This window comes from Plutella xylostella, chromosome 17 (assembly GCF_932276165.1).
Source record: "Plutella xylostella chromosome 17, ilPluXylo3.1, whole genome shotgun sequence".
Taxonomy (NCBI): Eukaryota; Metazoa; Arthropoda; class Insecta; order Lepidoptera; family Plutellidae; genus Plutella; species Plutella xylostella.
In genome coordinates, this window is record NC_063997.1 from 8,299,345 (window position 1) to 8,323,651 (window position 24,307).

The 24,307-nt window shown below is 37.0% G+C and overlaps 2 protein-coding genes and 1 long non-coding RNA gene across 3 annotated transcripts in view; all 3 read right to left on the reverse strand.

The window, feature by feature from the left end:
- Nucleotides 1-256: 256 nt before the first annotated feature.
- Nucleotides 257-6,021, reverse strand: LOC105385074. Its single transcript, XM_011555391.3, has 4 exons — nt 5,856-6,021; nt 2,030-2,102; nt 1,657-1,734; nt 257-1,482 (listed from the first exon to the last, which is right to left on the reverse strand). Exons 2-4 carry the CDS (start codon nt 2,085-2,087, stop codon nt 950-952), a joined length of 669 nt encoding a protein of 222 aa, XP_011553693.3. The 5' UTR covers nt 2,088-2,102; nt 5,856-6,021; the 3' UTR covers nt 257-949.
- A 3,942-nt stretch (nt 6,022-9,963) lies between these two features.
- Nucleotides 9,964-11,523, reverse strand: LOC125489816. Its single transcript, XR_007267256.1, has 3 exons — nt 11,073-11,523; nt 10,796-10,961; nt 9,964-10,492 (listed from the first exon to the last, which is right to left on the reverse strand). It is a non-coding gene; the product is annotated as an uncharacterized LOC125489816 (long non-coding RNA).
- A 9,376-nt stretch (nt 11,524-20,899) lies between these two features.
- Nucleotides 20,900-24,307, reverse strand: part of LOC105385560 (transcription initiation factor TFIID subunit 1) — a 44,572-nt gene continuing 41,164 nt past the window's right edge. The window contains exons 33-36 of the mRNA XM_048626692.1: nt 23,724-23,840; nt 22,972-23,120; nt 22,518-22,616; nt 20,900-21,326 (exon numbers count right to left, since the gene is read on the reverse strand). Coding sequence (XP_048482649.1) covers nt 21,252-21,326; nt 22,518-22,616; nt 22,972-23,120; nt 23,724-23,840 — 440 coding nt within the window. The 3' untranslated portion in view covers nt 20,900-21,251. The remainder of the gene's footprint in view (nt 21,327-22,517; nt 22,617-22,971; nt 23,121-23,723; nt 23,841-24,307) is intronic.

Genomic DNA, 24,307 nt, shown 5'->3' on the forward strand with positions numbered 1-24,307 from the left:
CAGCTGAAATGTATAATTTCCACATTATACTCGTCCCTTTAGGGTTTACCGTATAATTTAGTATAGATTTGAATACTCAACGACGCGACGGTCGCTGTAAACCTTCCTAATACCAGCGGCTGTTTTATTTTTTCAAAATAAAATTCATTATTGATAGGTATTATAACCTCATAAGTATTTTTGCCATGAAATTCTGGCGTATGTTTCACTACTAAATACCTTTTGTGTGTGCATAAAACATACATAGATTTTTTTTAATCAAACTCAACTTACGGTACAGTCCCAGGTTCACATTCACAGGTGTGGCTTGAAGGAACAGATGTTGGCAACAAATCACCTGCGAAATTGCTTATACCTGCGGTGTATCGCTGCGAGAAACAAACAAGAGGCTATGATAAATTACCCTGCACACAAACCATCTTACTTCGATCCTCCCACTCTCAAAACTGACACGGAAGAGGATAAGGAAATATGAAACTTCAAGGGCCAAATTATAATAGATAGCTTCCGATGAAAAATTGTTTTCAATCTTTCCTACGGGGTCTGGGTGTTATTATGGTAAAATAAATAAAAAGCATACCTTTTTATTCATCTCTTTCATATTTTCTGAGCTCATTGAATCCACACGGAACTAATTCAACAGGATGGAGAAAACATTTTATTTACATAAATATTTAAAATAAATTAAACTGCATTCAGATGTTGATTTAAAATTCATATATTTCCTATACAAGCTTCAGAGAAACGGCATTAAATCTACAATCACGAGTACCAGGAATGGCCGGTCTTGCAGAAACAACAAAATAAACATCAATTAAATTCAAGCTATAGGCGATGACAAGACAATGAATGTAGGCAGAAATATAAGTGGTGAACAGGCGTCTCTATGTACCGACTCCGCCGAGATCTCGGATATTGGTCCCGTCAACAATTAGCTTCACCGAAACCCTTATCTCACGGCTTTCACGGCCAGTATCACGTTTCTCTTTGACTTACTCCTATTCAGTTTAATAAACCTATAATTAAATTTATGCTTTGAAAGGAAATCGATCCTATTTCTACTAATGTTTTGTTTTTCCGATCCTTTTTTCGCCTTTTCTCTAACTTTGATCCAGCGGTCGTTTTTCCAATCATACTTTTTTCCGATGGATAGAAGCATGTCTTCGAATTTCGGCCACGTAGAGTCGCGCGTGGTCGCTTCATCGATAGTATTCTCTCTGTCGGTTAAAGGAACAAAGGAAAATGATGAAAAAGCTCTGACTTTTTCTGCATACTCTGTGTGAGGGTACTCGTTTTTGTTGTATTGTTTTGTTACACTCGATACATTGGAAAGGGAATGTCGCGTCGGCTCCAATATCAGTTCGTTATAGAATTTCTTTGATGTTCCAGTTTCCAACTCAACGTGTGTGTCATCGTAAAATTTATCGTCGAGTCCTTTGTAGTCATCATCGTAGAAGTCGTCAATTTCACGTTCAATATTTTCTGAAAATAATAAAACAGAAATTTTGTTATCTCTAAAAACATTTTTCAAGATTTGTTGCAGTAAGTAATCTGTCTTAACTTTTTTGAAATTTTGAACAAAGCTGGTGTTTAATCAAATTGTCCGACCCCGCCGTATGTTCGAAGCTTCTAAATTTAATAACAATGAAAACTTACCAGATATTTTTCTGAATATCGAAATGTCACGCTCAAGTTTTTCTCTGCTTGATTTCTTCCATCGACCGTCGCCTCCGTCTGGAAAAATAATTAAATATTTCGTATCGGAGGGTCGGCGCTCTACAAATCTAATTCGGTACATTTACCAATTAAACTTTTACAACGTTCGACACAAAATACAAGCTGTAAAAGAAGTAATCGACTCGGTCAGGCTGAAAGTGCTTTCCGATTTTATATCTCTATCTAAATCAATTTTACGATGCCGCAAGCAGCGCCAGTAATAACTTCGATTAAGAAGTAATCTATGTTGTTGGGGAGTTACTTCGGTAAAGTTTAATTATATCGAACAGGGATACTTTAAATTGTATCTTACCTATGCATAATGTGAGTACGATGACGTAGTAGACATTCTTAATACAATTTTTCATCATTTGTGCACCAATTATCTGAAACAATACAGACAAAAATATTTCATGGGTTTGTATTACTTACACATTTTTCAACTCTAATGTGTAAATAAAATGGTACTGGTCTAGCAGATGTGTGATGACTCGATGTATTGTTCCTCTTTATAATCGTTGAAATATTATCTTGGACAGCTTTGTGTTTAATTTGGACAAGTTAAATTCCGTTAGCCATAATAATAATATATTTAATAGATAAGAAAAACACCCATTTCCCATCCATTAATTATTAGAATAGACTAGCAAAAACAAAAGTACTAAATTTTAACACGTCCGTTTTAGTCGTTTACCCTGTCAACTATAAAATGCATGACCAAAAGTTTGTCCCGCGTCAGTATATACCTATAAATATACAGTGTTACAATAACATCGACCGTTAAACCGGTATAGATAAAGTTTGGAGACAATTGTGTTTTTAATCAACGAATGCGCCGTGAACAACCAAAAACGCGCCGCTTCGTTATCAACTATTATGCAATACTCTCTGCTATCTACTCATACGATATGTTTTTTTTGTAAACCTGTATGATAAATGATTAGCTTTATTTACAATTTCACGAGCTTTTGCCCTGTTGTTGCTTGTGATTCATCACAGACTACGCCTACAGGGTTTCTTTGTTGTTGTTTTAAAATGATTTCCAATCGGATATCGTTTTTTCATGACATGTGATAAAATTATGTATTAATTAAGTTTTGGAGCGCCGTCACGCGTTTTAGTACTTAGTTAGTCCATCATATCATTAGCTAGACCTATATTAGACCTTTTGTCTCTTGAATTCCGGACACGTCTTTTTTCATGGCAATAGTGTATGGCATACCACATCCCTTTTCAAATATTTTGCATAGGTAAATAAATCTTTCAGATAACTTTATTAACACGTCCGACGCATATAACAAGCACAACGAAAACGAGCCAAACACCACTAGTAGCTGTCAAAGTTAATTTACAGCAAATTGCTCTCGACGCGAAAAGCCCTGCTACATGTCCCATTTTCTCTTTTGTCTCGCTATTTCCGATTTAAAAGCATCCGCCGGCTAAGTACACTGAGCTATACTAAGCCGATGCGCCCGGCGCTCACGGCATCACTAATGACGTAGTGACAGAGAGCCAAACGGGCAAACTTGTATGGTTGAATTGTATGTCGCCAATACGTTGCTCTATCTTAATAAGTGAAATAAGCCGATTCGTAAAAGAACCAAATTGGTTGCTGAATGGAAGTGGCAGTGGACCGACAAAACGTGTTCATGAGTTGCTGAGACCATGAACAGTCAAGCGTAGTATGGGACACCCTCAGCTCCGGTCAGTTGGACTGCTGATCGGTAGTGACGGGATGAAGAAAACCGAAAACAGAGTGGTGTGGTGCTCCTTAGCCCAATGTCTAGCTACTACAATGATAATGATTTTATCTTACTGTTATGATTTAACCCCTTCGCTACTCTAATCAAATAGTTGTGGCGATTCCTAAGGCCGTAAATTAAAAATAAAGAAATGGTAAATTAAACGTTATTTTCTTGTTCTGTCATATTCCTAATACGATAAGTACTTTAAAATTAAGATGCAATCACATTCTGCTACATATTTTTTTATTCTAAACACAACAATCTTAGTGTCTTGTGAAGTGTATGTTTCGTTGAAAAGAGTGAAAATACATTATCAGGATGGTTGACCTTAGTAGGTACAGAATGACAATAGAAGTATGTAGCTTCCTCAAACCTACTTTCAGGAAAGACAGGCATAGATACATAACAAGGTTCGGCCGCTCTCCAGCCCACTGGACTGAGGACCTCTGGATAAGAACGCCGTACTCGTAAAAAAGTTTATAGGGAAACAAATTCAAAATCAGATATTTTGGTTCAAAGATAAATATTTGTACTCGGGTCTTGGGTGTTGATATTTATATTTAATATGTATCTATCTATGTATTTGTGTAGATATATCAGCTGTCCGATACCCATAACACAGGCTCTGTCTAGCTTGGGGTCGGATGGCTGTGTGTGAAGATGTCCCCACATATATTAAATTTTTTTTTATTAAAAAATATTATTTGTAATTTATTACTCTAATCTACTAAGTACTTACTCTTTTTCAGTGATTGAGGGCTATCTATCTGTGACCCATTGAAAAGTTGGCGTTCTTGGTCTCTATCTAATCATAATCGAGTTGACAAAAAGTACTTGTACTTTCACAAAAAGTCGTCCACTTCTGGTCCATTTACCATTTGTGAGTTCTACACTCACGGGCAATAAAAAGGTTCCACTGAGAGAAGCACCAAATTACTATTAAACGGAAAAGGCTAGCTTAATGCAACTTTGAAGTACATTTTACAGAGCATCAGGATATTACCAACTAAAAATGGTAATATTTTGTTCAAATTTTAAATGAAATGTTTTATATAATCGGGGTCATTTGGTGTCGATACTTTTTGAGTGGAACTTTTTCATTACCTGTGAGTGTATTAATACGGTGGTGAGAAATAGTGAGGATTGTGTCGTCTTAGCAACAGCCGGTACCAGACTGAAGAAAAACTAAAACAATATGAGTTTTTACGTTTGGGAATCACAGCAGCAAAAAATGTGATAGACTGACATAAAACATATTTTTATGCATTTTAACCAATCTACTTGTATCTAATTAATAAAAAATCTAAAAATGACAGCAATGTAATACACGAGTATCGTTTGGGTAACTATTCCAATGGTTTTGATGAATTAAATTGTAATCGTAATACATAGTTTATGAAATTAGTAAGAAACTAAACTTTCCTGAACTGCGAGTAATTCAGGGCAACTAAGAATTAATTATTTATCTACGGTATGAGATATTAAAAATACTCAGTCCTTCGAGGAACTACCTATACATTCTTCTCGCCGCTATTTTCTTTATTAAATTGTTGAGGAGTTCTCACTTTGGAGTGAGATCTAGAACTTCTGCAAGTACCTATTGTTTTCTCAACCCTCACTCTCTTTCTCAACTCTCAATTCATTCATTTGAGCAAATCTGCCTGTACCCAACAGTGGGCGATAGCAGGCTGATGATGATGATGATGAGCAAATCTGCCTGAGTGTGAAACAGACAGTATAACTGTGCAGTGAAGACTCCCACTTTAGAACACTTGCCAAGAATGGTAAGTAGCACATATTATGTTATGTAAATAGATACCTAAGAATCCTGATATTTTTACACTGTTATGTAGCTACAGAATTATTTAGGGCAGGCCTCATATTGTACGGATAAGTTATTTTTGATTTATTGTCGACTTCATACATGTTATCTATTTAATAGAAAATAGCCATAATTGTTACTGGCAATAGTTTCATCTATGCAAGTATTTTACTAGGTAGGTATCTGGCAGTTTAAAATATGTACTTACAGTACTTAGTCTAAAACTATAAGTACTTATACCTAAAGTTAGTATCGAAATAAAAGAAATAGATATGAAAAAATGGCCTACATTAGAACAGTGAATTCAAGTATTGTATGGAATGTAAAGAATTCCTTTCTCAGTGCACCTCCGTTGTACCTAAGCTACGTCCCTTCCAAATTCAAGTGCCTTTGTCAGTCAGTTTCTCCCTTTATATATTTAGAAGATGGGTATCGAATACACAATTACTGGACCAACCACTTACCAGTTCACCATTTAATGATAATTAATAGATAACGTTTTGATTTTCCGCTTACTCAGCCCAACCAAAACAACAATAAAACTAAACAGCTATAAATCCAACTTTACGCACCTCAATACAAAATCCAATTCACTTTTACCGCTCCTTCATTCAACCAAACCAATTTAAAGTTCGTTTAGGTGAACGGAATATTTATCCAAACGATTTGCTAGTCACTTATTAAACTTTGCTTGATTACGAAACCCGAATGTCTCTCATTCGCAGCCGTGCGGTCACTCCGGCGGCTTCCAACACACTGAACTGTCTGTTCTGTCTGAACTCACAGTTTTCCTACCCCTAACCTACCGATTTCCACCCTGCGACTAAACCGTAATGCCCCCTTTCCATCGCTGCTCCACTTATTTCAATTCTCCGTGGACGAGGTTTTGAGCACGTAGTGTACATCGAGGATTTTAAAGTGTCACTGACTGCAGCAGCAGTGTTTGGGAACGTGGTAGCTTCTCCACTTTCTTGCCACTTCTGTACCTCGCTAGACGGCAGACAGCTACAATAAACTGCAACTCCACACTAACCGAGCTTTTCAATCAAAGCCTCTATTTTGCACAATCAGTCTTACCTATCCATCGCTTCTATTGGATATGGAAATTTTAAATGGAAATAAAACACAGTAAGTAATAGACACTATTCGCTGATATTGTTTTTGCATGTCCGAACTATACCTAAGCTGTATAGTAGCTTAGCTACATTAGATATACCTCTACTTATGGTATGGTATGAATGTAACAATTAAGGCTCTCGTGGTCGACTCAGCCTCGCTCCCTCTTCTTTTTAATTTAATTGTGTCCCCCATTGCTTTGATTGGTGTAGTCGAGGATAATACCAGTCTTTATAGTGCCATTGACCTTTGTCGTTTCGGGTCGTTATGCTGCTATTTAGATTAAATGTGTTTTATTACTCTCGAGTAATCGGCAAGCGCTAGAAACAAGAAAATTTATTTTGGACACCCGTGGTAAACCCAAAACATAAAAAATATTTTCAAAAGTGATCCATAGAAAATAGCGGTAACAATGTGCAATGGTCAAAGATATTGGTGAACATAATAATAAAAAAACATACAGACGAATTGAGAATCTCTTTCTTTTTTATGAAGTTATAAAAAGGAAGTTTTAAGTTTGTCCTGGTGAGTAGGTACCTATATCAGGCAAGTCAGATTAGCTAAAAACGGTGATACGGCTCGCGACCTATCACGTGAGAACAAATGTACAGCGAAAAGCGGGTGACTCGCTTGCGAGTCACCTCTGACTACCCCTTCGGGGATTACAGTCGTGAGCATATGTATGTATGTATCTCAGATTAGCTATCATCGTACAGCAACATACACTCACGGGCAAAGAAACAGTTCCACTCACAAAATTCCGAAAATAAAAGTCCTCAATTTGTTTTATATTTAATAATAAATTTGAACAAGATGTTTACGTTTTAATTGGTAATATTCTTGTGCATTTATAAATGTATATATGTATAAATATTGCAGAAGGCATTATTTTTTATTATTTTAGACGACCGAATGGTGTAGTGGTTAGTGACCTGACTACTGAGCCGATGGTCCCGGGTTCAATTCCCGGCTGGGGCAGATATTTGTTTAAACACATTTGTTCTCGGGTCTTGGATGTGCCCGTAAAATGGCAATAGGCCCGCCCCCTATTACATTGGGACTGACATAACACTCTGGCGAAAAGTGGGTGCAGCAATGCACCTCTGCCTACCCCGCAAGGGAGTACATTAGTACAAGGCGTGAGTGCGTGTGTGTGCATTATTAAACTAGTATTTTCCGCTTAGGAGTAATTTTGTGATTTTCCCATTGGAACTTTTTCATTGCCCGTCAGCGTATTAATATGATTAAAGTTAAAAAAAAACAAAGGAAACAAAACTTTTCTCGAACCTTCAATTATTCAATCAATGCATCATTACCGCTGCTACGCGAGCCGCCATTGTTGAGTTAATTAGCTTCGAACAAAAGTTGAAACTCACGAGTCAATTGGATTTGAAGTAGGATAATTCCCATCCATAATGTATACCATTTAATCCGTACTTTATATATATACAATTATTCATTGAGCCTATGTTTACGACCGACGTTGCAGGGTGCGTATTGCGACGTATAAAAACGAAATGTATAATTTCACAACATATAATGAACGTTACGTATAACAACAAAATCTTTATTTTCATAAGGTATAAGATTCAATTGGTATAACGTACATTTCATATAATAACAAAATAACTAACACTCACGAGGACTAATATCAATTCGTATAACATACATTACGTATATCAATTAAAATATATACTATGAATTTGTATAAATTTCTTCTCATAACACATAATCTGTGTTTAATTACCCAACGCCGTCAAACCCCCTAGTACCAAAACCTAAATATAGGTGCGACGACGAGGAAAGCGAGGAGGAGCGTGTTAGGTGCACATATTTGTCGAAACCAAAGCGGAGCGCAGCGAAGCGGAGCGGAGCGGAGCGTCTCCCAACATAGCTTCAATAATAACAACGCTGTGAAAACCCCTACTACCAAAACCTAAAGATAGGTGCGACGACGAGCAAAGCGAGGAGGAGCGGTTAGGTGCACATGTTCGTTAAAAGCAAAGCTGAGCGCAGCGAAGCGGAGCGGAGCGGAGCGGAGCGTCTCCACACATAGCTCCAATAATAATATTTTTTTGGTCATTATACATAATGATATTATATCCGTTGAATAATATATATTATAAACGTTATATATTATGAACGTTATACATTTTAATCGATATATCGATTGAAATTATACTTTTTGAACGTTATTCTTGACGAAATTATGTATTTAGTAATTATACCTTTCGTTTGTTATACACAGTGAACGTTATACTTAATAAATTTATATAATATGGGCGTATACCTTGTCAATGTTATACTATTCGTTTTTATACCTCGTATTACTTACCCGACGTTGCATCACAAAAGTTTTTCTGCGTAGTAATGCCGGTAACAGAAGGTCTTTTCTGCAACAAAACTGGACTTATAAAATTTGTAATAACTAAAAAAGATATTGCTTTCTATATAAAAATGGAATGAAAAATATTCAAATTTTTTTTTTCAAACGATAGGCAATGTTGTAGCAGTTTACTTTTAATACTTACAAATTTTTGCATCCCAGTATTCGAATTATCCCGCAATCAATTCATCCGTGACCATGGTATTTACATTATCAATTCCTAACATTCACCCCGGGACTTCATCCCTACAGCAATAATTACGCCATTAGGAGTGCTCAGGCATAGGTATAAAACCGGACCTTTTTAAGGTCGACACTCTGTTTGCATTGTTTTCGTAAAAAGCTCTCGTGAGAGACACTCGCAAGGTGTAATGCGAATGAAAAGGAGTTTTCGGACTATTATCGAGGTAGGTACCTACTGTTGACTTTGAGAATTGTAAAAACAAGTGCCGATTTACTGACTACCCCTTCGGAGATAACAGTGAGCATACTGTATGTATGTATGATGACAAAAACATTATGGATTCATCCCAACATTTTCAGTGTGCTACGCAATTCGTAGCACACTGCTACGAGCTACGGCGTAGCCTCGTAGCATTATCACCAAAGACGTCCGCTGCGAGGATGTACAGTCAGCTGCGTAAGTAGTTGTACACTTTTGTACCTTGTCAAACTCACAAACTGGAGGGTGATTCGTGTCACAAAAAACAACTTCGTTTTCATCTCGTTTTCAGATTTTTACGAACGAGCTATGAAATTGCGATTCACATGGCACTAAAAACAAGCTACATAGTAAGATCGTTTCGAGATCGCAAAATGAATGAACGGAATGGAGAATGACGCGATTCATGTCATTTTTGTTGAACTTTTTGATATCGCTTATCTGTCATATTTTGACGTTTTAGCGATTTTAAACTTTCGAAGAAAAGGGTGAAATTGTTAGATCGTTTTCAGAAAATACTGCTAAAAGTGAAATTGACCTTGTACGCATCTCTCCAAGATCTTCAAGCCATTTTTCAGCCGGACAGCCGTCCCTACGAGATACGTTTCCATCTTTACCGAATTCGTAATTTTCCTTTAGAGTAAGCTTGTATTAGTGATATTTATTTGATTGGTGTGGGTTTTGGCCTGAGGCCCTCGCAGAATGAGGAAGAATATTTTAACCGAAAGCATACACATTCCCTCAGTGTGCAAATTGTAAGTTAATGAATTAAACACATTGTAATGCATGTATATTTTATTTATTGATAGAACTAATAAATTCTATGAATTATCACAAATACTAAAAAAATATAGGTATTAATTAGGTCCCTTTACCACTTAATAAAGCTACAGATAATGGCAATCAAAGATTAAAGTCTTATTATTTTTCTCATATTCTCTCCTATAGGTTGGCTGGTACAAAATGCTTTTAGCCTTTTGTATAAGTAATTATTAATACTTATATATACAATATTTTGTTAACAATTATTAAACTATTATTGTATATAGGAACTTAGGTAATCAGTAATCACAGGTGCTCCTCTGTTTGAATTGACGCATGAAGAATAGGAAGAAGAGAGGCGTGAGGTCATTGAAGGCCAGGCGCATGCGCAGGGACGGGATCCTCCCGCGCAGCAGCCGCAGCAGCGCCGCGCTGACCGCGCGCTCCACGCCGGTCGCGGAGCCAGAGCTTCACTGGTCGCGCAACTGCGTCGCCGCTAAAATCTGTGGATTTTCAATTTATAATTAAAACATATACCTACAAAAATATTTTGTACTTATTCCGATATAAATTATGTATACGTATTATTTTACTTTAAGTCTGGTCTTGATTGTTCCTTTCATTAGCCTAGAAAAGACAAAATGAAAAGTTCAGTATGATATTGTTCTAAAAAATTACAGACAGATACTAAATAAAACTACGCTGTAACATAAATATTCAACACCAGTTTTCCTAAGACATTATTGGGGTAACAATGAAGTTAAATTCTATTCTATTATTTAGCCAAACATTTAGGAATAACCTACCTTTTTCCATATGAGGAACCCCTCCTCAAGAAGCCTCTCATTGACTGCAGCCTGTCTGTTCGTTACTTCAGCTAATCAGCTATCATTGTGAGGGCTGAAGCCGTGGCACTCTCACAACGCAGTTGCTCCTTCTGCTACTCAAGCACATCGGCTGCTGCTTGTGTTTCTAAAACAATTCAAAACAGAAATTGGATACATCGTAAATTACAATACCTTCTTGACTACAACCGGTAACATTTATATTTCAAAAAAAATAGGTTAATACATTGATACTTACATGTCTCAGTCGTATTTCTCTAAGTAAGTTAAACTTCCTTTCTTCTTATTTTCCAAAAAAACTACGTTGACACGAAAATGAGCAAAGAAAATCAATGTTTTTATGGAGAAAACATGGCGGCTGTCAAAAGTGCCACAGGTTATGAATTTCTTCAACGTTGAATTAAAAAGCTGTTTCTTGATACTTGCTATCGACACTAATTCCAACAAAATATATTGTAGGAACAAAATTATTTAAAACAATTAGTGGTAGTATTTATAATTTTTGCATGGCAATTAAAAAAAATATAGTTTCATTAATTTCACTCAAGCCATCCAAATACGAACTAGCGATATGAAAACGAGATCAAAGTATGTGTGCTATGAATCGCGTTTTTAAACATTGCGGATTTCATCTCGTAACTCGTTCGTATCGCTTTACAAATATTTCGGTTGAGATGTGAATCGCGCCCCTGCCTATACAAACATTGACGGTTTGTTATGTAGTCAGTTTTAAAAGGTACAAAAGTGTATATATATACCTAGGTACTTATGCAGCTGACCGTAGGTACATAATATTTATAAATATGATTAATGTATCTGAGAGGCAGTGATGACTCCTGATCAGACTTTGTGAGATGTGAAATAAATAACACGATCATCATCATCATCATCATCAGCCTATAGCAGTCCAACTGCTGGACGTAGGCCTCTCCCAAAGCACACGATCATTACTGATTAAATAGGATTTACATACGTGTCGCTTGAATATAATTATTTCAAAGCATAACTTTATTGATTGTTCTGCTGGTGTATAAGTATATGTTTTTTTGACTGTGCATCCTACTACACCGAGTAACGCTAAGCCATATGAATTCCATTTACATTATAAAGGAAATTAAGGGTTGAAGAGGGTGTCACTTGAAGTAATGATATACTGTCTGAACTCATCATTCATAGAAAGTTCTAGGTATTCAAGTAAACAAAGAAAATATCCTTCGTATTGGATAAGATGATGTGTGATTGTAAAAATTAATTGAAAACTTTACGTGAACCCTAATCATGACACCAACTCATTAACAACTATAGGTAATATTTCTTAGCAACGTAGGTTTTTTTAAGGTACTTGGAGGCTTACTTAAGCTTATCAAAAAAGAAGCAAAGAGCTGTATGCAATCGGTAAGGCCTTTGAATAAGTTAGCGCGGAAGGGAGCGTTATAATTTATTTTTTTCGTTATCTAAAGTGACCCCCCGGGAAAACCCGACGGCAGTACACTGATTAAATCCCACCCTATACAGGATGTTGCAAAAGGGGTATAATAAGCCAAAACCAGCAATAAGAATTGCAAAATTCGTGAAAAAAAAAATTTACGTCACGTGACTTTTTTACTATGGAGAATGTTGTTTTTTTCGCGAATTTTGAAATTTGGATTTCAGATTCGGGCTTAGATATACCATGCTGCACATGTAGTTTTCGGCTTAGTATACCATTTTTGCAACACCCTGTATTCATACCGAGCATCTAACACTAGGGCCAACCTCGGTCTGGATATAATTAGACCATTAATAGGTTTATTCCGAGATTTTCATAAGTGTATTACAGAATCACCGACAGACGTGCATCGTTTCTCCATTTGTGGGATCCATTATTTATATATACGTGGATGGAATGATTATACTAATGTGTATCGATTCTCACTTTAAAATAGCACTGAATGGATGGATGTATGAGCATTTTGGGACTTTGTGCGCTTTAGTTTCAAGACTTGAGCTCTGTGAACCAATTCTTAACACCCCAGCAACATAAAGCATTAATAGTGTACTTTTTAGTTAGGCCGCAATTTAGAAACACAATGGGATGGTCGACACTGGAGATCGAACCCGGGACCACTGGGTGTTGTAATAAGAATAAGAATAAATTTATTAAGATAACTATAGGTAATACGTATTTTAAAAATAGGTCATCTCTTAAATCTAAAGATAGGTGAAATACTGCTGTGAACTAGAAAATAACAGTGTTTTTCCTGTGTTTCAGATTAAAAAGTTACATACAGAAACTTAAGCATCTAATTAAATAATCTTAGTAACTAAACATCTTAATATTATGAATAAGTTTAAACAAGGCAAAATTATGTAAAAGGAATGTGCAAAGTAGAAGTAAAATTGTTTGCTGAATAATTGTGTATATGTACAACGTGCAGAGGTGACCGCATCATCATTTATTAGTAAACTGGGTCAAGATCGATATGTATTAAGTAAATACTAAAATTCTTTCTCAAGTCTGTTTAGATTTAGTTTAATACATTGTTTACGTGTAAATTAGCTTAGGTACGGTCAGGTGCAGAGAAACCTGACCCCCCTCTCATACTAACAATGCTTCTGAGTTTCAGTCCAGTTCCGTGTGTTCTATTACTTATGTAGAATCAATCTAGTTCATTAAATTAAGATAAGTACATAGGTACATAATATTATACATGAATAAGTTCAAATTAGACTACTTAATAAGAGGCGCCTTTAGACGTCTGTATTAGAGCTTCTACCAATAGAACACATGAACACAGAGTCATGTTAATATTATGTTATTTAGGTAAATACATAAACATAAGGTAATCAATGTTCTACTTTTAAATGAATAAAAGTTGTTGATTTAAAACACAGACGCGGGATGGTAAAAAAGCGAATACAAACGGACCTATTTGTTGTTTTATGTTTTAACAAAGGATGGATATTAAGGAAAACCGCAACCTTTTAAGCTTCGCAGATTGTACCCAGCCCCTCCGTATTGTACAAAGTGCCATCCCTCACTTAGTAGAGAAAGAAGCAAAATCATTAAAAGCGGTTGTCGCTTTATAAAAACACTCCATTATCTTACCCTTTTCACGTCCTACCTAAGAAAGTATAAAAAAACCGTTGCCCACAAAACCCAGCCATTTATTTTTACTATACCAACTTAACTATAGGTTACAATTATCTATGTTTGCCGAGTGTTAAAAAGGAGAGCACGTTGCAGAAAAAGTAATTTCGCACGGCATTAAAGGAATCGAGTTTTTGAAAGGAATTACCGCGAATACGCAAAGAGGCAGCGAGATATCAATTTGGAACTCCATTGACGTTTTCATTGGCCATTAAACCTCAGTTCAGAGTGGAAAATATCGGATTGTAATTTGGTATAAAGCAGAATTTTCGTTGCGGTCGTCGAGATAGCGGCAGAAATATTGGCAGATAGCGACGCCTCGGCACGGGTGTGATAGCAGGCAGGAATCGTTGACTTCACGTTAATATGTAATTAGAAATGATGATTAAATCAATTAAATTAACTACGTCGTATTAAATAAATAGTGTGAGAGTACACCTGAATAACGCAACTTTTTTTCTAGGCTTGTCGTGTTACTGTTTCATATCTGAGTCAACCTACAAGTTTATGCGAATAGTTATTAATTGAAGGACTTCTATAAAAGGCAAGTACTTTATATTTATTTTATGGATAATCACTATCATTACAATGTATAAACATAATCATACTAATAAAAAAAGTGTATTTAAGTAGGTTAATTTTGTATCTATGAACATTTGAGATCAATTCCACACTATATCGACGGTATACGGCGAGCCTCTATTTTTCGTAAATCGTTAATCAGCCAGCGAAGCGGAAAACTGATAAGGCAGACCTTTCACCAATTAACTTAATGGTGATTCTTTTAGGCCTTGACGTAAATTGCAATGTTATGGCCGCGCTCCGTTCCATAGAAGGCATAGATTACCTATCTAGATGCTGTGGGTTTGATTAAATTCTGTAAAAACTTTGTCTGACTTGGAAAAATAATATTTTGTTCGAGGTAAGTATATTAGCTAAGCGGTAGCAACTCGCGTACAATGTCCAGAGAGGAGGTCTTCTTTTTGGGTTTTGGAGTCCTAGAAATTAAAACATGCATCTAAAAAATATTAAAGTGACGACTGCTTGTGCATTGCGTTATGGAAGTTATAAATTCTTATAAGCTAATCGTATTAATAATTATAATAATAGATTCATACCTACGAAAGTAAGACAGTAAATAGTGCAACAAAATAGCCACCCGCTGATTTTAGACGGCAACATGGCCAGTTACTAGATAGTATAAAAAACAATTTCTTCCTAACTTGCTAACTGGAATATTGGTTCCAGGAACATGCGTGTGTTTATTTGAACAAAACGATTCCATTCACCGGCCATGTATATCGGGCAGCAAGTGTTGTATCGGAAAGCTGTCCATACGATAGATAATCTGGGTGTGCTCGTAATTGAATTCAGCTATCGAGCGTTGCATCTGCCCACTCTCGAGCGCTGTATGCGCCCACTAGCCAGCGCTGTACAGGGTGTCGCAAAAGGGGTATAGGTATGTTAGCTGAAGGAGGGTGATTCGTGGTGACTCGTTCTAAACATATTTTCTTCTACGAATTTTGAAAGTTTGTTAAAACAATGGAGATGCTAATATATTTTTTATTGAGGATTAAAAGTTATTCAGTATAACCCCCGAAAACAGACACTTTCGCTTCTACCATAACCCTTTTTTAACATCCTGTCACAGGATACCGCACTCGATAGTGAGCAAATAGGCACAGGATTCCTGTGCCTATGTGCTCACTATCGAGTGCGGTATTTCAGCCCAACGATCACAGCAGGCCGTCGAGACAATAATAATCTATGTGGGCATCTGTTCTGAAACCTAAGTTTAATGAAAATACAACGCATTAAAACTTCGGTACACACACGAACAATTAAAGTTCCAGTGACATAGGGAACGTCAATGGCATGTAGAACTTTTTCATAGCTCGTAAGTAAGCTACCTAATGCAAAAAGCTTATGAACAATGACTGAACCAAGAAACCTTAGACCTAATTTTCATGCGTTTGTGATTTCTATTCAAAGCATTTCTGAATAAATTCATAAATTGTCAGTCTGCGTAACTCCTTGTTTTAAAAGGGTCCGACAAAATGATAAAAGTGTCAATTATTAGCACCCTCATCAGAATGTTCATATAATTTGGCTTACGGGCTTTTGCTTTATTGAGACCTCAAACAAAATTATTGTTCCTGACAGCATCATTAAAAGGGAGAAAGTTTCACACCGTAAAAACATCCGCCTCATATTTTTGGTGAGTGAAAAACAAAATTAAAAGCACTTTTTGTTATAGGCTTCTACTTCAGTGGTTTTACGATTTCTTACATAAGAAGAAAGCTTTTTGCTTTACTCAAAGGTAAGTATATGTATACTTTTATCTAGGTAGGTGTATTCTAGAATACCTACAGCAGACACATACACAAAATACGTAGGGCAAAAGTTGTTCAGATTGACCACCCGAGTCACCCCCTTTTGGCTTAATTTACCACTTTTGCAAAACATGCGAATCTTGTACGGAATTTGAGGAGGATAACAAAGTACTGAAGCATAGTCTTCTCTCATGCAGGTCTTCCTATTTGTATAATACCTACAGTTCACATTCACAATGTTGAAACCTCAAAGGAGGTTCTTACGTAACTATACAAACTTTTGCAAGTAAAAAAAGCTCAGAATTTATTCATGCGGCACCAACAAACCTACCTAGTTATAGTTAGTGGCTTCAGTTCGAACCGGCTTGGTTTTAATTAAAAGCGAGCCGCATTGAAAGAGTCTAGCCTCGTCATTAAGCCAGAGATACGTGATCTATTAGACGCGTTGTATGAAAGTAGAGATGGGTTTTATCATCGTCTCTGCGAGAGGTTGGGTTTTTGTAGAGTTCCGAAGACCGTTTGCAGTAAATTGTCCGGTTTTGTCGCTATAATGAATTTACTTTTTGTGGACGTTTGAATATACTTCTTCGTGTTCTCTGGACATGTACTTTTTATATTGTGTACTAGGTTTTGGTTAGGTACCTAGACGTAGGTAGTGTTGGCAACACCAACACAAAGTTATATTTTTAATATTGTTATTTTTTCGTCTGGCAATACTCTCACTCTCTCTCTCTACCCACCTACCAACGTGTGTGCATTGTTAATCATATAATAATTAATAAAAGTGCAGTTAAAACAAATAATTAGCGTATAATTCAAGCGTATACAGTCCCGCTTCGCTACAGGTACCTACATATTATGAGGGAATCGTCCGGTGGCCTCTTCTACCTTTGACACTACAAACACGCATGAATGACCAGTGGTGTATAGAATAATGTAGGTACTTACTTACCTATATATGAGATAGCTTTTACACAGATGTGGTAAAACATGCACCAAAGTAAGGTATAAAGTAAGGTACAAATTTATGTATCCGATCTAATATATCGATGCGAAGATGCTCACGTTGCCTAAGGCCCACGTAGGTACGTGGGCCTACCTACACACACTATGTAGATAGATAGATAATTAGAATATTATTTATTTGTACACTCAGGTAGGTTTTCAAAGCAATATGTAAGCATGGTAAGTAGTTCTACCTATACGATAGCTAGGCTGAACTAACCAAACGTACCTAATTTAATATTAAAATGATTCCTTTGAAAGCCACTGAAATCAAATCCACAAGCGCTCCCCTTTCTTGAATAAAATAGGAAAGAAAACTAATTTATTTTCTTTCAACTTAAATCGCATCTGCTCGTATTAAATCTGCGGAAGCTCGTTTCCAATTCAATCTGAACTCGATATCAGAGGAAGATACAAGAAACTTGTGAACTAGTTCAATTCATTAAGTTTACAACAAAGCCATGCGGATATTGGGCGCCAAGTAATAGCTATTTGAAACTTTAACTTTCCACAACTGCTGTTTTGCTAAGGACTTTAGTGAAAAAAAAAAAGATTCTGGAAGCTTCTTTGCTAGCTAGATGGTTAGGTACTTCGAAGTTTCCCTTAGAATTCTAAAATTTATAACTACTTATTTGAAGTTTTGTTTTGTCTGAAATAAAATTTCGAGTGAGTACAATAATTAAAAAGCATTAGGTATTTCTTACCCCAGTTGTTATTCAATTTATAGCAGATTGCTAGCGGTAAGTACTAAGTATTAGTCGTAGTTCTGTTGTAAGCAGATAAAGCCTACCCGCGGTCACCCCTTTCCTCATTTCCCTATCTTCCCGCCCTACTACTTACCCAGGTGATGGGACCTCTATATGCTCACTTTAATTAATTTTGTGCGTCGGCCGGGCATGCAAGATGAAGCATACCGAGCGAGTAGGTATATCCTATTAACTGGGGTGTGCCGGGCCGCACTTTTGTTAATTAAACTTTCGAATAAGTACGGATAAACTCGCTTATGTTGATGGAAGAAAAAAAACTCACGAAAAAGGGAATACTCGTAGAAGTAGAAGCCATTTTTTTAGGTCATCACAACAACTCGAATCACTAATTTAACACGCTACCAGGTCATGACCTTAGATATTCACCTAGCGTTGTTGGGATGCTTGGGCACAAAGAGAACAAAGTAAAGCCTTTACAGGAAAGTTAATTACACAAGAAATTGAGTATAGTCCTAAGGGTGACGTAGAATTAGCATAAGTAAATTATTTGATACTTTTGGGCAGAAATCCTGTCGGGATTTTGCCCTAATTTAAGTTCCCGAGATTGTCGTAATTGAGTTGCTGTTTCGAAGAGTTTCTTCGGCTTATGTTTGTTACTTTGTTACGGCTGTTTCTCAGGGAATTTGTTATTTTTATTATTCCGAAGTAGGTGCAGCGTAATTAAAAATATGCGAGGCGGTCGTAAAGACGAACGCCGCGCGCCCGCCGGCAGCCATTACCGCAAAACCGCGTTAATTCCTATTTGATTAATGTTTCGTTGAAAACAGTGAAAATAAATTATTATGATGGTTCTTGGTATTTGACCTGAATAATATGAATACGCGTATAATTTGCTTTTCTTTTGCCCCAGCAAGAGCACCCTCACGAGGGTTTTTACCCTCGTGAGGGTGCTCTTAAAAGTGCATGACGAAGAGTTTTATTTTCAGGGTTCCGCAAACGAGACACTTATGGATTCGCCATGCATGCTTTATGTCATGGGCATGCATAAATCATACATACATATACTCACGCCTGTCTCCCGGAGGGGTAGGCAGAGACTATGGACCTAATGGCATAAATCAGCCATTTCATTTAAAATGTATGTACTTCCACCGTTAATTAGCAATCAACATCGTTTATCTGACAAAATGCTATGTACCTATCGGTTTTCGGTTAGATTAAGTACTTACCAAGTATATAAAAAAAAATACCTACAACATCTCGTTCATATTTATATAAGTATATACTAGTTAAATATTTTGTTGTCAGTCTTTAAGCAGCACTTGTTGTTTGCCTTTTAAATTATTGTTCATTTCATGGTTCCGGTTTCTTCTTAGCGTGTCAGTGACAAACACGAGACACAAGTATGTAGAATAGCGTCAGTCACTGACTGGCCAGGGTGCGACGGATGCATAATATGTATAAAGTCCTTAACTATACATTTAATATGTGACTTGTATTCTTCTTAATGATTGGTAAATATGTAAACAGTCCTAACAGAGTGAATAATTACCAACGAAATGTGCAAATTTATACTTTACATTTACAAATCACTGCCTATTTTACCTATGTAGTATACCTATAAATAGTACCAACCAACCTAAGCACAGTATCATTCTACCTACCTACAGGGGCTTAAGTAAATTAACTAAAAGGATTACAGACTTACCCGGGCTACAGCTGGATTACTTGTAAAGCTGCGTATTTAGTCGTCGTCGGCTCGGTGTCGCATATCAACTTTGTAGGGGTTAAGTAATTTGATTTAGGGTGCGTGCGTGCGATTTAGCTACAAGATAAAATAGAGGCTTATAAAATGTAACACCCTTTTTTCCACCAACATCACACAGTGAGGGTAAATTTAATGTCAACAGAGAATGAGAGGGCGATGGGTCAGACGCACAGGCGTGAACCCCTGGGATAGGTTCGGCTAAATCAACCTTTAAACTAGATAGGTACTTACCTATCTACGAGTATAATATTTATGCATAATAATTATGACGAATTTTATTTCATAACGTACTTACCTCAATAAATAAGCCCAAAATCCGACTACGCGAACTTGGCAATGGGTAAGAGATATTCTGGTAGCCCCAATAAGAAGTACACGGGTTCGTTATCGCGCCAATAATAGTGCCGTATTTATGACAAATCGCATTATAGTGACGTTTATCTACATAGATAACTAACCCGTATCGCTACAGCAGAAAATAGACAAGTATAAAAATACCTACCTATCAACACATCACAGTGTCGATATTATCGGTTTTAGGTATACAGGTGAGTCTTTCATAGGTGCACATCGGGAAGTAGGTATGTCACAGAGCTTTTCATTCTAAACAACTTTTGTTATGATGACCTTGGGATATTCCCGAAAAAAAATATCTACTCCCTATACACAGTGTCTCGTAAACAACATTTTTTTCGGGGAAGCATCTTTTTTTTTGATATATCCCAAGGTCATTATAACAAAAGTTATTCAGAATGAAGAGCTCTATAACATACTTCCGGATATGCACCTATGAAAGACCCACCCTGTACAAACTATCGATAAGTATACAATAGATCGCAGCACTACATAGCACCTCAAATCGCAATCATCGTCTCTCAATCTGGGTCTCAGCCAATGGAATCACGCGGCTGCGGCGCATTGAATATAAATGAGTTAGCTTTTAGTGAACCACGGTGGATGCACTGATTGCACATTCAGACATCGATAAAGAGCTATTAATTGAGTATTCAGGAGGAATGCTTATGGTTATTATTGAATACAGGTGAGACTTTCGTAGATGCACATCCGAAATTAGGTCACAGAACTATTCATTTACGATTATACTTTTAAAAATACGTAAAATATTAATAACAATATTTATTTCATAAAAATCTTAACAATTACAATTTTCTGTCTTACGTTACTAATTATTATAATTATTTATAGCTTATTTTTCTTAATTTCAATTTCATACAGACAGACCCGACTGTTTACGAAAATTGGGATAAAATCACAAGGCGTACAAATACATATTCAAATAATCATACCGTAGTGAAACATTCTGTTGCAAACCTTCGTTTTTAAAGTGCGCTTTAGTTCATATAATTACGCATTGTATGAAGGGGATTCACCGCTCAAACTTGGACTTTATAACAAAAGTCATAGCGTCTTCATTATTGCGTTTAGACTGTACAAGATTGGTTAAGAATGTTGTTTAGAACCACAAGCCATCTTCCGCCTCCTCTTCACTGTCCGTGACTTGCAAGTCGTCTTGAATAGCTGGATCCGGCTGTAAACAATGTTTTTATAGTATAGGTACCCAGTATAATTTATAATTATAATAGACCATAGTGGGAGTCAGTATTCGTAGCACGGGGCGCAAGACAAGACGTGAGAAACTTGCGGTCATGTCATCCTAGCTGTTGAGGTCTCTCTGCTGAGTTACCTTATCAAACTGTCGAACCGTCAATGTTTCAATGAATTGTTGATAGGCGGTTTCAGGTTGACAAGGTACAAAAGTGTATAGCTACATATGCAGCTGACTGTACGACGCTGAACCTACCATTGGAGCTTGCCAGAGACTATGAAGCCCTAATTCTCTTTCAAAAGAGGTCTATGAGTGCTACCTAATGATGATGATAGTTTAAACTAGGTATTATGGTCAAATTCAAACCATCGAGATTCCCCAAAGCGGTTTTAAAAATACTACATTATGGGGTTTAGTGTTCATTAATTGCGGCAGATTTTAGATCTACTTAAAACTCTAATTATACCCAGCATTTCAATTTACTAATGAAAAGTGGACGGTAATAATTAGTCAAATGCAATTTATGACCACTAATTGCAGGGTTTTAACAGGCGTTGTTTGTAGTTCGTAAGCTTTGATTTATGTAGGTGCCTAACTTAATTTAGTATTTACAAAAAAATACTTATTGTAAGCAGATAACGTGAATTATAGATGCATAACTTTATAACCATACGATAAAACGGATATTTTAATACGTGCTACATCCTTACTATCCTTACTAATAATCCTTACTAATATTATAAATGCAAAAGTAACTGTGTCTGTCTGTCTGTTACTCTTTCACGCCAAAACTACTGAACGGATTTGAATGAAATTGGGTATACATATGGTCTAGACCCTGAGAAAGAACATAAGCTACTTTTTATCCCGGAATTCCCACGGGAAAACTTTTTAAGGCGAAGCAAAGCTCGCGGGAACAGCTAGTAGAGTAAAAGTGCAAAAGAAACGTCTCGGCAAATAAAACCACTGAGGTCTTATTTGGAATTAAGAAGATTTGTGACTTTATTCATTGATACAGCGAATACAGTCACAAATTATCGTTAGTTAAAACGATTTGTGCTTTGTTTTCATAGTGACATACCATCTTGTTCGTATATCGTTGATCTAAGTTGTAAACAATGTTGTTTGAGCTGCAAGGTCTAGTCTTGTAATAAACTAGCGTAGAGTACGTACCTGCCAATTCTCCATGGGTTCCTCCTTAAGCTGCGGCGGCGCCAGCGAGGGGCCCTCCATCGGGTGCTCCATGTTCATATCCGGTTCCATTGGCTCCTCCTGTTTGCGTTAGTAAATTACTTTACATCTTAAACATAACTGTTGTAAGTAACTAAGGCATGAAAAATTCAATGAAATCGTGTTGAAAAATCTATAAGTACACCGGATTGCGTGACTCATCACCTGAAGGACTAGCACGGGACGTAATTAAGACGTGTATTTTTTTTGCAACGCGCTCACATCGCACAGCCTCAAGAGCGAGCGCGACGGAGATCTTTTGTCACGTCTTAAATGCGCTCCGTGCTAGCCCTTATGGTGGTCTGCCTTGTCGAGCTTTCACCACACTACATTGAGATACCTTTGTCTAGGAAATTATTTAATTAACCCTACAGCTCAGTCAGTTGTGTGTGTGTACCTTGACGACGGGCGGGAAGGAGTAGTCGGTGTGGTCGTCCAGGTCCACGAAGTCGTCGCTCGCGTGCGGCGGCTCGTCGGGGATCTCCCGTTTTATCTCCACGGGGGGAGGGGGGAAGCCCGTGTCTAGACCGGTGGATAGGTCGTCTTCTGGGGGAGGACAGATGCATTTTAGATTATTTTATTAAATAGCTTAGGGCAATCAATTTCTGATTAAATATTACAGAATAACTCCAAACTTATAGATACACTCACGGGCAATGAAACAGTTCCACTTACAAACTTCCGTCTCTAAATAACCTCAATTATTTTAAACTTTTAATAGGAAATTTGAACAAAATATTTACGATTTTCGTTGCCCGTGAGTGTAGAGTCTTCTAAGCATCCTTAGTTTATGACGGCTCTGATCGGTGGAGCAGTTTAAGCGTCAGGGGCCACGATTTAAGACGGTTACTCTTTATTGACGTGTAACTCGATTTTGTCGAAAAACGCACAAACGATAGCTTTCGTGCAATCGGCAAGTTTAATACAACGATATAGAGTCGTGGCTCGGGCAGCAGCGCTCAGAAACTTTTTCATCATAAATAGTGACATACTGAATCATACATAATCATCGGCAGAACAAAAAGCCAACGCGAAGACAACATAATACATAATATGACGAAGCTTCCTGCAACTGAACAGTATACTTCAGATATATAGGCAACTGCTTGCTAGGTACTAGGTTGTTGGTGCTAGTGGTGTAATACTGACGTGGGCGGGCGGGCTGCACCTCCTCCAGCTCGGAACCGCCGCTGTCCGAGTACTGCAGGTCCTCCTCGAGGCTGTGCGGCTCCTTGCGGGGGCGGCCGCGCTTGCTCGGGGTCGAACCTGGGAAGGGGACGGGAATGTAATTTTACGTACGTTTTGCTTACGATGCAAAAGGTAAGTATAGGATGTTCGTCAACTGTGTCGCTACATAATTAATGTGAACTCATTAAATAAAGCTTAAAATAGCCACTGGTTAGTATAAATCATTCGACGCTTTATAGCGGGCTAGAAGCGTCTCAACTTCCAGTAGATGAATAAGAATATGACGTAGACCAGTGATTATACTTATATAGGTTGTTGGAAAAAGTAACCCGAAAGGTCTCAATTGTAAGCGACACCTTCAAAAGTTATTTTAGTCATTTTAGTCATTTAAGATTCATGATTTTTATAAATGCTATTTTTTTACATAGGACTTACCATCAGATGTCTCACCCTCAATTTTAACTTTTCCATCTAGCAGCATTAAACAATAAAAAATTACTAAATCATTTGAAAAGCAACTTTATTTTCATTTTAAGCAAACACGG

Excerpts from the sequence above, each read along its gene's own strand:
- LOC105385074 (XM_011555391.3), bottom strand. The coding sequence starts at position 2,087 with ATGATGAAAAATTGTATTAAGAATGTCTACTACGTCATCGTACTCACA. Across the intron at positions 1,735-2,029 it reads CGTACTCACATTATGCATAG|ACGGAGGCGACGGTCGATGG; the intron begins GTAAGATACAAT and ends TTATTTTTCCAG. Across the intron at positions 1,483-1,656 it reads GATATTCAGAAAAATATCTG|AAAATATTGAACGTGAAATT; the intron begins GTAAGTTTTCAT and ends TATTATTTTCAG.